Source organism: Stigmatopora argus, chromosome 20 (genome assembly GCF_051989625.1).
Source record: "Stigmatopora argus isolate UIUO_Sarg chromosome 20, RoL_Sarg_1.0, whole genome shotgun sequence".
NCBI classification, from domain to species: Eukaryota; Metazoa; Chordata; class Actinopteri; order Syngnathiformes; family Syngnathidae; genus Stigmatopora; species Stigmatopora argus.
This window is the reverse complement of record NC_135406.1, coordinates 727,501-742,500: the sequence shown is the minus strand read 5'-3', so window position 1 is coordinate 742,500 and position 15,000 is coordinate 727,501. Positions and strand designations below refer to the sequence as shown.

The 15,000-nt window shown below is 44.3% G+C and overlaps 3 protein-coding genes across 5 annotated transcripts in view; 2 read left to right on the top strand and 1 right to left on the bottom strand.

The window, feature by feature from the left end:
• mfsd8 (major facilitator superfamily domain containing 8) overlaps positions 1–625 on the top strand; it is a 4,461-nt gene extending 3,836 nt beyond the window's left edge. Inside the window, exons 10-11 of the mRNA XM_077589359.1 lie at positions 1–26; positions 103–625. The exon at positions 1–26 is cut by the window's left edge and continues 186 nt beyond it. Coding sequence (XP_077445485.1) covers positions 1–26; positions 103–309 — 233 coding nt within the window. The 3' untranslated portion in view covers positions 310–625. The remainder of the gene's footprint in view (positions 27–102) is intronic.
• Positions 626–1,131: 506 nt separating this feature from the next.
• adam19a (ADAM metallopeptidase domain 19a) overlaps positions 1,132–15,000 on the top strand; it is a 31,424-nt gene continuing 17,555 nt past the window's right edge. The window contains exons 1-6 of one of the 2 annotated variants that reach the window (XM_077589357.1): positions 1,132–1,258; positions 1,817–2,673; positions 2,741–2,874; positions 3,873–4,014; positions 8,796–8,878; positions 13,313–13,389. In XM_077589357.1, the coding sequence (XP_077445483.1) occupies positions 2,854–2,874; positions 3,873–4,014; positions 8,796–8,878; positions 13,313–13,389 (323 nt within the window). In that variant the 5' untranslated portion in view covers positions 1,132–1,258; positions 1,817–2,673; positions 2,741–2,853. Of the gene's footprint in view, positions 1,259–1,816; positions 2,674–2,740; positions 2,875–3,872; positions 4,015–6,474; positions 6,702–8,795; positions 8,879–13,312; positions 13,390–15,000 lie in introns of those variants that run through there. The other variant, XM_077589358.1, reaches the window with a different exon arrangement.
• On the bottom strand, positions 4,523–6,728 carry LOC144066051 (BPTF-associated chromatin complex component 1-like). Of its 2 annotated transcripts, XM_077589367.1 has the most exons (5): positions 5,855–6,725; positions 5,598–5,692; positions 5,202–5,380; positions 5,022–5,126; positions 4,526–4,953 (listed from the first exon to the last, which is right to left on the bottom strand). In XM_077589367.1, exons 1-5 carry the CDS (start codon positions 5,873–5,875, stop codon positions 4,889–4,891), a joined length of 465 nt encoding a protein of 154 aa, XP_077445493.1. In that variant the 5' UTR covers positions 5,876–6,725; the 3' UTR covers positions 4,526–4,888. The 2 variants fall into 2 exon arrangements, with proteins under 2 accessions (XP_077445492.1, XP_077445493.1); XM_077589366.1 differs by having other exon boundaries at positions 4,523–5,126; positions 5,855–6,728.

Genomic DNA, 15,000 nt, shown 5'->3' with positions numbered 1-15,000 from the left:
CCAAGATCCTTGGACCCAAACCTCAGGTAAAGCTGGACGGACATGTGAATTTCCAGAGGGAGCCCCATTTAATACAACTTTTCATCCCCTTCTTCAATCTAGGGCGTGTACATGGGCTGGCTAACGGCATCGGGTAGCGGCGCACGTACCCTGGGGCCCGTCTTCGTCTCCCACGTCTACACCCTCCTCGGCCCCCGGTGGGCTTTCAGCATCATCTGCGGCATGGTGACGGCGGCCGTCGCCCTCCTCAGCTGCGTCTATCACAGACTCATTGCCTTTTCTGTCCGTCACGGGAGGACGATAGAATGAAGACGTTTTTCCACACGGGACCAAAAAACTGACTTTGAAAGGGAGCGAGCGACAACTAGGCATCGAGATTGGCCGAGTTTTCAATCGAGTTACTACAAATTGTATTTTTTTTCGAGTCCGTCGTGTATTTGTTACTGACTTATTATTATTTTTCTCAGTTGCTTTTTCAATGAACTACCTGAATGATGCATGTTTTAATGTCACATTCAATGGTTTAGAAAATTTGTATTGAAATGTGAAAATGATATGATGACAGACTTATTTTCCTGTTTTTTTGCCTTTTGTTAATAAAGCTCTGAATATATTTTGAAAGCAATACGTGCCCCAATTCTTTTTTTATATGGTGGTAAATATATGCTCTGCAAATGCGTGTATTTTTCGGCACTGGGTCATGAAACCCATAGAATGTGTACATATTAATATTTTATACTCGTTTGAAAGTGTATTTACATAATTTGATAATTATTTTGAAATAGTTAATTTACTGCATCTCTGAAGTTTATACTAAACCAAACCTTTTGAATATTGGTTAAAAACGGAACAATATGGTTATTTAAAAGCATGCTCCATTGACTGTTATCCTCTACTGAGCGAACAATTCTGATGCATGATGCCGATAAGTGATAACGTTTGTCCCCGTTGTTTGACAAAGCGTATTGGACATCTAGGTCTGTAGTCTGATATCTATGATGACGAAGGTCGCTTACATTTTTTCGAAACACAAAATAGGCATTTATCATTAAATTCAAGAATTGAAACTGTAAAACAAGAAGAAAATGAACACAAATACAAAATAAAATAAAGAAATACAAAGTTTTTAGAAAGTAGCTAAACTTTCCCGCACTTTCGCTCCATGACGTCATTAATTAACCACCTGATGACAACAGAAAAGCTTTTTTCCGCCGCTCGAAACTTCACCTCACTTTTATCATCTTATTGAGCCCCAAACGTGAGTAATAACGCTTTCAAAGTTACACGGTTTGAAAAATATGTCGTTATTTGTATATATACGTCGAGTTTCACGAAGATGTCTAAATGTGGAAAGCTTTTAAACCGTGTGCAAATTTCGGCCATTCACTAATGGCGGACGCCGTCATGTATTTTGGACATTAGCATTCGTAATGCGCTTGTACATTTGATTTATGATTAACAATGAAACGGAATTGAGCCAGGGGTATCATTTTTATAAAAAAATGTGGGTGTTATAAAGGGCACGTCAGTTCCAATAGTCTTTTTTTTTTCTTCCTACCAAAATTCGTAGTCTATGCTAATACTGCTAACTGTGCTAGTTGGTTTGATTGAATGAATACGTTGTTTCATGAAATTATTTTTTCTTTCGCACTTAAAGAATGTGACCTATAAGTCTCAAAATGAAAAATGATGTATTCAAGAGGTCGCTATAAATACTAATTGGCCACCATTGACGGTGCTAAATGTCCAAATAATTTTGACTGTGAGGCTAATTCTGTTTCTAATGGTGCATCTCCTCCATACGTCTATTCCACAGCTTGGTGGGTCACAGACTTGTTCGCAGTCGTCTCCACACGCCGGCTGAGGTGCGGCGCAAAGTTCGCCGCCCGCCAGGGGTGAAGGCTTCTGGGTACGAGAATTCCGTGAACCCCCGCGACCGTTTGGCCGAATGAGGTCACGGCCAAGTGGAGCCTGGCCACGCGCCGACCGTCTGGGGCAAAAGTCGCCTGTCAGCTGCCACTTTTCTGGGGCCGTTTAAGTGCAACGCTCATCGGTTATGATTGGCTGGCGACCTGTCCGGGACACCAGCTGGGATGCGACTTGGCGCGGATTTGCCATTTCGTTATGTCCACAACTCAAAGTCCTTGGCGTCGCCCCGAAATGTTTTGCCAGTGTTTCGTTCCGAAGGCCGGCTTAAGTCAACATTTGGAGGTTAGTTTTCTTGCCAAATACGGCGCCACCAGCAGGCTCTTTATACCTTTTTTTTTGCAATGGTGGGACTTATAGCCCTAGCACCGCCTCAGTAACAAACCTGTGAAATGACGCAATGGTAGAGATGTTTGAAATGTATCTTTTACACAATATCTTTCCACTTATCTGTGAGTACTTTGGCGACCTTTAAGAAGCGAACTCACGTGTGCTCGTGTTATCTTTGCGCATTCACGAAATGAGGCTAAAGTGTGCCGGTTTGCAAACACGGGGTCCCATTTAGCCCACAAAGGTGGTCCGATAGGCCAGCCTCGCGTATAAAGCGGGGGCGGGAGGCCGACCGGCAGCCGCCGCTCGCCACTCGCCACTCGCCACTCGCCACTTTGCCAGAAGATGCGACGAGAAAACGCCGTCCCCGTGTGGGCAATTTCTCTTTGCCTGGCGGTGCTTCTGCTGTCCCAGCACGTGAGTCTCGGCCGGAAAATTTTCAAAACGGGGGGGTCTCCCGGTTGACCGACTCTTCTTCACCCAGGTCTGCTCGGGCGCCGAGGTTCCGAGCTCGCATCAGAGAGTAGCTCGCATGAGCCCGCTGTGGAGGATCATGAACAGCAAACCTTTTGGGGCTTTTTGCCAGAACAACTACGAATGCTCCACGGGAGTCTGCAGGTAACGATAGGGATTTTCCAAAATGACATTGTCGCTTTCCAGCTTGATATTTTTCAATCCATTTCAACATAAAGGAGCCGCCGGATAAGTGCTCAGCAGTGAAGAATCCTGCTACGTTATCACACCCGTGATGTGTGGGTCGCTTTGCTATGCCGGTCTGTATAGTTGGTACACGGTCGATTGGTCGCCCGGAAGGTTATTGATAATTACCATTTAAATCGTTGCTCAAATTCCCTAAATCCAAACTGCGAATGACTATTTAATCATACTTAATGCACTATTAAGCACTATTAGGCTAAAGAAAAGCTCCAAATTTCCCGGACTTTTATTGTTTTTTGTTGGAGAACTTGTTAAGACCCTGACTGACGTCGCTTCTTAAAGGGACAGCGCATGTACATACAAACTCTTCTACACTCATACGTGGGCTCAGTGAAAGTGCTCATGGCCATTGTTGGCTTTTATTGATGCGTAGACCGTGTTGTTTTACCTTGTTTTGTCGCCGGTCTTTTGGTCGTCCATTGTCGTGGTCCGGGCGACCAAAAGACCGGCGGCCAATGGACCGCACACGGTATAGTTGTAGTACAAGTCAATGCAAGTACTGTAGTGCATGTACACATATGTTTAATACAGTTACACGTATGTTTAATACAGGTATATGCCAGTACAAGTGCTTTATAGTATTAGTACACTTAAATATTGTAAAAATACACATACTTTGAGTTGAATTATCTCTTCCAGCCTCTCCCAATTGAAACGGAATGAACGTCCATTTGCGTCAACGGTTGTTTTCAATGTCGATTTTCCTTCCTTAACACATTCTGTGGCCTGGCCTGGCAGTGAATGCGTTAAACTAATGATAACTTTTGAATAGATGTCCACTGACCGTGAGCATTTTAGCTTGTTGGAGTATTTATCTGGGTGTGATGACAATTCGGCTTTTGTCGAGTCAATGATGATGACAAAGCCTATGTTTGATGATGATTATTTTCCTGTTTCAGGGCGGGACACTGCGCCACCCACCTGAGGCCGCCCGCCGAGCCCCTCGACGACTAGACGGAGGCGAGCGAAGAGTGGATGTTGCGCCGGTGTCATTTCCACAGAACACTGCAATTGGATCATCACACAACAAGGAAGGAACAGGCAAGATGGTGGCACACTTGGAGGGAATGTAGCACTTTTAATAGCCAAAATATCGTTGTACTGTTAGCTGACGACTCTATTATAGATGCATTAAAATACAAACTCAATGAGGAAATGTGGATTTATATTAGGGAGACTCACCATTTTGTGACTGACGTTTCCGAACATTGCCTGCCATTGATAGACGTCCGATCCATTTGAACTGGGAGGATTGGAAATGCTAAATTGCAGCGAATGAGTTGATGTTAAGTACCATTTTACTTATTGGAAATGCCCAAATTGGGTGGCATTATAGAGACGATTTAATCACAGATATTTGTTTACAGTCTGGAGAAAGTTCAATGAAAATTGAGGTTCGTGCAGTGCTACGTTTCGCCACTAGGTGTCAGCGGTACACATTTTAAACTAGTTTAGAATTACAGATATAAAATAAAAAGCACTAAGAATAGAAAATTTACATTTTTCATTTAATAGGAAAACAGCATAAAATAATATTTTTTTCCGCCATTTAAATGGAAAAAAAATGACAACAAAAACGATTTTAATATTTTGGACCATTTAAAATAGTATTTTAAATGATGGCACTATCCTAAAAATATATATTTTATTAAAAATAAACGATTAGTTGTCAATCGCGGCGATCCTATTCCTACTATTTACTTACGTCATTACCTGTGCCCTGTTTCTGATGCCCTCTAGTGGAACAATAGCGCAATGATAACATTGTGTCTCATTGCAGTTGAAGTGAACGTTAATCACGTAGTATATGATTTCAAGCAGCCAACGAATCCAAACCAAATAATTTTATTCCCCCAAACACAAATACTTTGTTGGGAGTTTTATGTAAATGTAAAATCTGAAATGCGCGATGACGTCAGTGCGAGAGCAGAGGAAGGTCGCCGGAATTGATGATGAGGCTGGAGTCCAAGTTCAAGGTCTCTGCAAACAACACAAAAGTTTTCCACGTCGTCGCCATCCGTTTGCGATCTTACAAAATGGTGGCGCACCTTGATCAAAGTTGAGTTTTTTAGACGGGGAGCCTCGCCCCAGTCCCTCCATGTCCACCAGGTCGCTGTTAACGTCGGAGTCGTTGAGAGCGCTCAGGGTGACGTCTGAATACAGTTATTGGATTATTTGTAGTATAATTCTGAAGGTCAGCCCTCCTGGGATTGAACCTTGCATCGTACCCGCGGTCTTGCGCTTTTTAGCCGCTTGCTGACTGGCCTGTGTGACAGGTTGCCCGATGACGGCGACGGTCGCGGGCCGGGCGGCGGCGCTTTTCTTAGTTGCGGAGGGCTTATGCGGGATGCCTTTTACCGAGCCGTCGTCTTCGTGCTTGCGCTTCACTGGACTCTTGGTGTGAGCGCTGCGGGGGACACGGCGAGCAAATTAGTCCGTTAGGAGTACCGCTTGATAATGCAATTTGGCCTATGCTCAGTTGCTGTTACTTTTTTTATTACTATAATTTGTTTGTTTTTAGTCTATGATCAGATCAAATAGTGTACAATGTGTTATTATATATTATTACATGTTAATTCATCTCAGATATCCATAAGCTATTGGGATACAAATAATGGATGCACCTGGTTGGGGTGACCTCCGCCATGGGGTGAAGCTGCATGGTGAGCTCTCCCAGTCGACTGAAGGCAGCACCGGCTGCCGAGAAGATTTCTCCAACCTGCGTTTGGAAGTGAAACATTGGCGAGCTTAGAGGCGACGCACCGTTGCCATGGCTACCCTAACCGGTCTCCATCACTTGACCTGATGTCAAATGTCTCTTATTCTTCGATTCACGTTCACTTCAAATAAAATGGGTGCAATGTCAAGTGTGAGAACTTACTTTGGTGGAAGCTGAAGTCATGTTTGAGTGGTTTGAGCGTTAGCTCCTATGCTAACAAGTGTGCTAACAACAATGGCGTCGACGGCTAGGTATGCGTCGATGCTGGTTAGCTTCTCTTAGTCTGGTTTTCACCGTCACCAAAATTGCGGGATCCACAAGGAATGCCGCATCGTTGTTCGAAAGCCGACGAGATGACTTAACAGCGAAAAAACAAAAGAAAGTGAAGGCAGCTGATGCGTTCACGTTCTGCTGTAAATTTGACAATTAAAATGACTTCGTAGCTTTGAGGTGCAGTCATCAACTCAAATGGACGTCGGGTCTTATCAATGGCAGATAATGTGGTAAAATGAAACAAAGTGTTGTTGATTTAACTGTGATTAGCTTTACTTTAGCGAGATAATAGCAATGAAATGCATTTGAATTGTCGACTGTCCGCTGACCAACTTTACGTGAACGCAACTTGCAAACGTAAGATCATCAAGCTGAGTATACTACGAGTCGACGGTTCCGACTACAAAACAAAAGCTTCCCTCGCAAGTCAAAAGCTGCGCCGATTTAATTTTGATAGTCCAAACCGGACATGTCGTTAATTCCTCCCTTTTAAAAGTAATTGACACGCGAAGGAACCGGAGAAGCAAGCGGGGAGGCGCCGAGGCAGGCAGAGTTGAGCAACCGGGCAAGGAAGAGGGAGAACGGGGTGATAGGGCGCCACCACGGAGGCTCACAGGGATGTACAGTAAACACAGGCAGAAAAATGGCCACATATCTTCGGCAGCATGCGCGTTTTTCCTTTTCTTGGCTGCTTTCCTCTCGCTAGACAGCGCCCCGGGAAGAGCCAGTGGAGCGGGTAAGTCCCAACTTGGGGTCAACCAGTTGCGCGCTGTTCGAATCCAGCCCACAAAGGCTCGTAACGCAGCATTTTCGGATGATGGAGTAAAACTTGACGTCAAAAATATTCGGTTGTCAAACGCGAGTCAGGCGAGTTCTTTTTGACATCTTTGACTTGCGTGGTGTTATCCGTCGCCCCTGTAATGCTCGTTTTTTTTCCTTAAAAGGCAGACTTTTGGAGACTAAGGGCCCCAATATGCGAATTTCTCACGGACGAAAATAATTGTTTATCGTCTGTAATTGACGTGCCAGAGAACAAATGACACGCCCTCCCAGTTCCAGAGATTGGACGTCTCTGGCCGTCAATGGCAGCCACTGAGTTAACTTGTTCGGCTCCCTCGTTCAAATGAACGGTCCACTGCAACCCTGCCGTTAACTGAGGACTCCTTGTATTTTGAATACTCTCCGTCACGTGAACTGGATGATGAGCAGAACAGCAGCACCCATTCATAAAAAATGCTGTTTATTTAAAAAACAAAAAAATACAAATCAGTCTTTAGTGACTTTAATTGTAAGCATGCATTTTTATTGTAAGTAAAATGACAGAAACAAATATTCCCAGAATGATGTAAAACAAAAATCATATTATAATTCAACATTATTTTTCAATTAAAAAATAATAGTAGTAATTTCTGTCGTCCCCAAAGTAAGACAATGCAATTTTTTTGAATTGTGTATTTCAAGTCCATACATAATCTGTCAGGTGTGCGTGTAGTTGTCACCACGTCGCATCGGGGGAGAATATTTACGAATGTAGGACAGTTCTCTCCATAGGACGATGATGTGAATTTCAATTTTTGGGGAGTTTTGAAGCCTGCAGCTGCAAAGGGTGTCCAATTTTTTGACTCGCAATAGTGTGTGACAACAAGTGTGAGTTCACTGTTGTCTCCATTTTGATGAATCCGCATGATGGAACTGCCCTAGTTTATTATTTTAGGTCATTCCCGAGCATGTCCAATTCATTTGAACCTAAAGGGCTGACAGCGAATCAACATTCGGGGTCAAAAGGACTGATTTTCTTCCTGGAAAACAACAAGCCAAATGAGTGTGTATTTTTCTTTTTTTCTCTCCCAAAAATCTTTGGCTGTAAAATGTCAAATGATTTCCCCTAATCAATTTAGCGCCCCGGCCTACTTTGCGTCTCGACCTTGTGTTTTCCTGGCCGTTAAATTGGAAGAGTGTAGCAAGTGTCCTTTTTCCAATTCTTTCCCTTTCTTTCCTCCCAATGCCACTGACACGTCTGCCCTTGCCTGTCGGGAGCCATTCCGGGCCTTCGCTGACATTTTATGGATTCTTTTACGTGTTATCCGCGAATAATCATGACTTTTGCCGGCGGGGGGATGGGGCCATTTCGTCTGGCTTTCCAGGAAAAAAAGAAAACAAGTCCATCAGCAATTTTAAGCCCCCCCTTCCTTCCTTTTGGGCGAAAAACACACATCTCGTCGGCAATCTTTGTTGTTTGGCCATGCAAATGACGTCCTCGGATCCTTTCGTTACGGCTCGAATCAAAGCTTCCCGGATTCAGAACCGGCCCGCGTGACTCGTACGACTCCAGCGAATGCCCGGACGTTTGTTTGCACCCAATTTGAGGCCAGACTCGTGATTCTTAGCGGGAAAACCACCATTTATGGCTCTGACACATCATTCACATCCAGCGAGTCATCATGAATACGACACTTGTGCTACTGGGAATTGTATTTTGCCATCTTGCGGTTAAAAAAATACTTTAACTAACCCTTTTGTGCATGAATGTCTATTTTCCTTTTTCTTCTAAACATTTATATAGGACAGGTCTTAAACTTGCGGCCCGGGGGCCAGTTGGGGCCCACGGGGAAGTGAATTGCGGTCCCTGTTTGGCATTAAATTGGAATATTAGTGCCCCGCATGTATCATTTTTCTCTGCTATCGACGGCAATAGACGATCAAATGACAAATTCTTAGCTCCTCCCACCTGAAATGTTTGGGTCTTTGTCTATTGCCGTCGATAGCGCCACAATTTATACTCGACTAATTTCGTGTTCACATTCATATTTTTTATTTGTCCTTTCCAAAGGGCTGCAGGGAAGACGTACGGTGACAGCAAGATGGCTTTCTCAAGGCCGAATCAAGAGGGAAGCAAGCGTCTCCTCCGCTCAGGTGGGTGACCTCAAGTGATCTGAAAAATATGACTCGCACACTACCAGGGATTTGAACACGCACCGGTGTATTGTGGGATATTAAGTCTACGGTTGTAAAAGACAAAGCTCGCGCCATTGGGTACTCGGCCGTTTGGTCGCTGGACGTTTGGTCGCCCGGAAGGTTATTGATAATTACCATTTAAATGGTTGCTCAAATTCCCTAAATACAAACTGCAAATGACTATTTAGTCATACTTAATGCCCTATTAATTATTAGGCTAAAGAAAAGCTCCAAATTTCCCGGACTTTTATTGTTTTTTGTTGGAGAACTTGTTAAGACCCTGGCGGAACGTCTGGCGACCAAAGTGTCCGGTCACGGCGCCCTTGTTTGGCTCCCGATACTGCGCGGTATGAAAAAAATCTTTGCATACAAATTTCGACTTATTGTCAGTCATCGACAGGGCTAAATGTCCAATCCATTTAAAGCGGAAGATAGCAGCATGGTCATTTTAGTGCCGTATCGCTACGCATACCAATACTCCGACTTTTATTTGTTATTTTTTCCCCTCATTTTCCTTCTCTACAATATTTTTTTTTTAGATCAAATCAAATCATAATATCGGTACCGGGGGAAGACGAGACCTTGACTCTTGTCTACATTCTCAAAAATAGATGGTTATTCATGTTAAGCGCTTATTTTTCAACTTTTGAATTGTCAGCGGCGGCGACTTCAGTCATCTGAAAGGCGTCAGGGGATAAATAGATTTCAACATTGTGTATGATGAAGGCCGGGAGCGCCGCTCTTGCAACGCAACGCCGCCGCCGCCGCCTTTGATCAGGTCCGCTTTAGGACGCCGAGACGTCTGCTGACAATTCGACGGGAGACGCCAGTCTTCGGGGCTCGGGGGGATATTTCGGGGAGCGCAAATGGGATCCGACGTGCTTTCAAAGGACCTTTTTTACAGTTTGGAGAGCGAGCCGTGCATTTTTAGCCGCCGCCGCCTCGCAAAAGTAGAACGCCGACGACCGAACCAGCCCTAGTTGAACAAGAGGAACGCTCGCCGCAGATAATGGTCGCCTTTTCCGGTGAGCGGATTTAAGATTGGCACGTTAATAAAGCTTTTTATTGCAATTTCCTCCGTTTATGCGGCAATTTTCACTTCCAATTGTCGGTGAAAGGGACTCCATGAGATGTAGGAAAGCCCAAATTGGCGAAGGAAATGATGCTTTTAACTCGTTGGCTGCCACGCCATGGCACGTCTGTCATCGTCGACGCCACGGAAAGAGTTTTATTGAAATAATTCCCTTGACGACAAACAACGGCGAGGCCGCTCTCGTTCTCACAATTGTTGTCGTCCGTGAGCTCAAAAATAGCTCCGACGATCCGCCGTTTAAAAATACCCTTCCAAGCTATTTTAAAAGCCGCTCTGGATTTTTTTTGCGCCCAGATTTAACGGTTTGAAAAAGCGCCTCCCAAACGCGCCTCTTCCCCGCCGAGACCCTCGTTATCGTTTACGCCCCTCCCCGAGCCACTTTTGCCAGCCGCGCGTGTAAATCGCACCGTAATTCTATTAGCGATGTGTACGGGGCAGAACATGAATTATGGATTCATGAATTCTCCGGATTGCATCTTGTTGTCTCAGCTGTATATATCAACACGGCACCTGAAGATTGCCGCATAGGTTTTCCACGGGAATGTGTTTGGTGTTTCTCCATTGGTAGAAAAAAAAACCCCTAGCAAACTCGAGAAGCGACCCAAAATATGAAGCGGCTCGGGAATGCCCCCAAATCATCAGGAAGTAACCTGCAAGTGCCCCGAAACTACCGTATTTTCACGACTATAAGGCGCACACTTAAGTCTTAAATTTTCTCCAAAATAGACAGGGCGCCTTATAATCCAGTGCGACTTATATATGGACCAATACTAAAATTGTTATCACGATAAATCAAATAAATCAGTGGATAGGGTACACCATCCTCCACAGTTCTCACAACTACGGCAAGCAGCCCCCGACTCTACTATTTTCCCCGTAGAAAAACGGTTGACTCGAGCGACTCGTGTTTCACTCAGCCCGCCCCGCGGAAATGCGAAGCGGGCCCCGAGTTTTAAGCGCACGGGGCGAAATGGCAGCGCCGGAGGAACGTGGGGCGGGGCTTGCGGGAAGCAGAAAGAAAAGGGGGGGGGGCAAGCACTGTTGACCTAAATGTGGCTCTCATTAAGATGGCCTGCACATGAGGCTCTCTCTTTCCCGATGCTCTTCTCCCTTACCCTTAGTTTTTTTATCTTTTTATTTTTGTCTTCCCGTGGTGGTGAAAAAAGTTCATTGGCAGCGGGAGCCTGGAGACTTGCATCCTTATACAGTGGTACCTCGACATACGATCGTAATCCGGTCCGAGACTGAGATGGTATGTCGAGCTTTTCGTCACTCGAGCGAACGTTTCCCATTGAAATGAATGGAAAACAAATGAATTGGTTCCAACCCTCTGAAAAAACACCAAAAACAGGATATTGGATTGGAAAAAAAAAAGTCACATCTCGAAATTCTAATCGTATGACGAGGTACCACTGTACGCTTTGTTCTGTTTCGTTTTTTTTCTTCCCCTCGCGAATGCATTAAGAAAATGTCAAAAGTAGCCTAACCCATTTTTTTTTCGTCGCTCTAACCAGGAAAAATTCAAAAAAAAAAACAATTCGGCAAAGGACCAAATCGCTAAAAACAGAAGAAATGAGACAATGGATGTACATCTAGCAGTGATTAAAAAAAAAACTCCTATAATTGCGTCAAGTTCCTGAGCCTTTGATAGCTAAGTTGCATTTTTATGGCTGGGGAATCGAGCCTGCATCTCTCCGATAACCGTATCGGCGCTCTTTACTTAAAGCCGGATTTCCCAGATCCTTTCCGAATTCCTTGACTTCCAAGGAAAGAGAGAGGGGGTGTCGTAGACTGAGTTCCAAGTGGAAAGATTTACCCTCGGGGAGTTACCGAGTGGGCTTCTAATCCGTGGAATTGATCCCCGCCCCGCATGACTTGAAGCACCTCCTAATAGCCAAGATGCTACCTCACCTGTGAAGCCGAAGCGTGCGGGAGTGTCGGAGCCCCGATATTGCACCCAAATCAGACTTTCAGATCCAATTTGATTGGGCGCAAGCATTTTCTTACTTCCTTTTTGTTCATTGAAATGGATTTGACATCTAGCTCTGTCAATGGCGGCCAACATGAAGACTAAAAGATAAAGTTTTCAGTTTTTTGTATTTTGTGGTTTCGACGGGGGCAGTTTTTGTGTGGTTTTTCCGCTCCCTTTATCCAAGCGCATCGCCGTCCGGCATTTCGGATCCAAATGGCGCGTGAGGGAAATACAAATGGCGCAACGATGTCGGATATCAATTTCCTCCGTCGGCGAAAGAGAGAGCGACAAAGCCCGGTCGGTGGCAGCTATTTTACTTTTAAAGTAGACTCCCGGTTGAAGGACAGAATATATTTGCCCTAATCTAATATTTGTCTTCCCCGATGGTCTGGAATGATGAATAATCCACCATGTTGGTTTTTTTCCCACATCCGCAGTTCTCTAGAGTCCACATTGAGCCTGTAGATCAGGGGTGTCCGACTCGGGTTGGTTCGTGGGTCGCATTAACGTCAACTCGATTTTAGATATAATATATAGATTTTTTTAAATAAATGGATTAAAAGAACTGGATTAAAAGCCCTAAATATTCAGTTTTTTTATAGATATAAAACAATGTTTATTGTAGCTTTTTTATATATATTTTTAAATTTTACAAAATGATTTTTGAACTAAAAACACAGAAAAAATGGATTTAAAAAATGACAATGATTGATTTAAAAGGGGGAAAATCAGGAAATTTAATATACATCTATACTCTTCATTTGAATTTGATCCTAAAACAGAAAGTCGGCACTCATCATTTACTTTCCCAGGCCACACAAAATGATGCGGCGGGCCAGATTTGGCCCCCGGGCCGCCACTTTGACACATGTGCACAAAAAGAAAACAATAGACCAATTCAAACAATATTTTCAAGTCAAAATCAGAAATATAAATTGCATGCAATATGACCATTTTGACATATTCAAATGAGCAAACAAATCCCACCAGGACATTATACATTGTACATTATGACTCTTTTTTTAGAGAACCACAAATGTTGCTTAGTAATATCCGAAAATACCTTGTCAACACATTGAAATTACCACAATTAGAAACAGTACTATTTACTTTTGTCATATTGACAAGAAGATGGACCATTTTCCTCCTGCAATCTCAATGTAATGGCTGCCATTGATTAACAAGGAAGTGACCAGAATGGGCTTTTTTTTTAGCGAATGACGGTATAATCTACTGTAAACAAATTCTATTTACAGCAGGCAGGCTCTCCGGGAGAGTTCACTTTGGCCTGGCCGTCATCTCCAAATGTCTCTTCTTAATCCAACAGGATGAACGGCCAATTAGAGGGGAAATTGTGCTCTCCTCCAATGACCTCCTACTGGTGCTACAAGTGGAACATAACCAGTGAGTATCCCCGCCGCCGCAATCCCCAGAAGAAATTCCCGTTTCAAAGTGGCCGCTTTCGGCCCTCAAATGCCAACCTTAAGTTTGCCGCTCTCGGCGTTCTAAAAAAATCCAAGGTTTTATTCGTTTTATTCGCTTTCTGTCCTTTTTTTTTTGCCTGGAAATTGGATTGAGCATCCGTCGCGTGGCAGCGTTTCGACACGAGAGTTCAACGTGAAGCGTCGGACTTTTGGGGGCGGAGAACGCGGCCGGGTAGAAGCGCCGCTCGCCGCTCGCCGTACGCGGCGGCGGCGAGCGGCAGTTGCTTGGAAACAGATTGACGTGCGAGCGGCGAGAGGAGACAAAAGCCGCCCGCTTTTCAGAAGGTCACATGTAAAGTAAAGCTAAGAGACCAAACAAAAAATGTAGGCAATCACCCATTTGCCATCGTAGGCGCTAGTGGTCGGAGAAGTGCACTTTGGGAATTGGGTAGCGGTTTTCGATAAAACTAATGTTCCCCTTAGTTTTCGTTGGCAAAATGAAGAGAAGCTGTAAAATTGTAAGTCCCAATTTGAAAGGTTCTGTTGCCAATCTCACCCGTGTGCGGTTGATTGGTCGCCGGTCTTTTGGTCGCCGTCTTTTGGTCGCCCAGACCCAAACAACGGGCGAACAAAAGACCGGCGACAAAACAAGGTAAAACAACACGGTCTACGCATCAATAAAAGCCAACAATGGCCTTGAGCAGTTTCACTGAGCCGACGTGTGAGTGTATTAGAGTTTGTATGTACATGCGCTGTCCCTTTAAGAAGCAACGTCAGTTCAGTCAGGGTCTTAACAAGTTCTCCAACAAAACACAATAAAAGTCCGGGAAATTTGGAGCTTTTCTTTAGCCTAATAATTACTAGGGCATTAAGTATGCTTAAAAATAATAATTCGCAGTTTGTATTTAGGTAATTTGAGCAACCATTTAAATGGTAATTATCAATAACCTTCCGGGCGACCAAAAGACCGGCGACCAATCGACCGTGTACCATCTCACCTCTCTTTCAGGCCATGTTGTTTTTATTTGAAAGGTGAACACCCATTCCATGTGGAACTCTTATTTATCATACTCCAATACTTGTTCAGGAACATTGTTGTCCTTAATGCTGTCCAAATCTTCATTTTAATTGACTTTTACAATGGTGAACATTTGAGACCCGCGCTGCGGTAAGTTTAAATAGTTGACGCACGAGTCACGATCGTCTGGTATTTGTGTAAGCGGCGCACATCCCAATGACACGAGCGTGATCCACGCCACGTGGAATAAAAACGGGCGAAATGTGTAGATAGCTTTATGGAGCAGCATCCGTCTGTTTTAGTGGGCCACTTTTCTTCATCGATTTCTTTTTCCAGCCCGTGAAAATGGATTGTTTGAACTGGACGTCGGCCCCTCTCTCTCTCTCTTTCTCTCTATCCGCTTTGTCATTTCAAATCAAATACGGACGCCCTTTCTTCTTCTTATCGGAGACCGGCCGACACATCTGTGTCAGAAAAACAGTTGGGATTTGCTTTGGGCTGCGGGGAAGGCCTTCACGTTGGGACGCGAGTCGACTTGCGCAAGTTGGGGTGAAGCGACTCGACAGGAAGTGC

Bases quoted from the DNA above. Each gene is read 5' to 3' on its own strand.
- LOC144066051 (XM_077589366.1), bottom strand. From the start codon at position 5,875: ATGACTTCAGCTTCCACCAAA. The intron at 5,693-5,854 runs GTAAGTTCTCAC...TTCCAAACGCAG, and splicing joins TGACTTCAGCTTCCACCAAA to GTTGGAGAAATCTTCTCGGC. The intron at 5,381-5,597 runs GTGCATCCATTA...TGTCCCCCGCAG, and splicing joins GCGGAGGTCACCCCAACCAG to CGCTCACACCAAGAGTCCAG.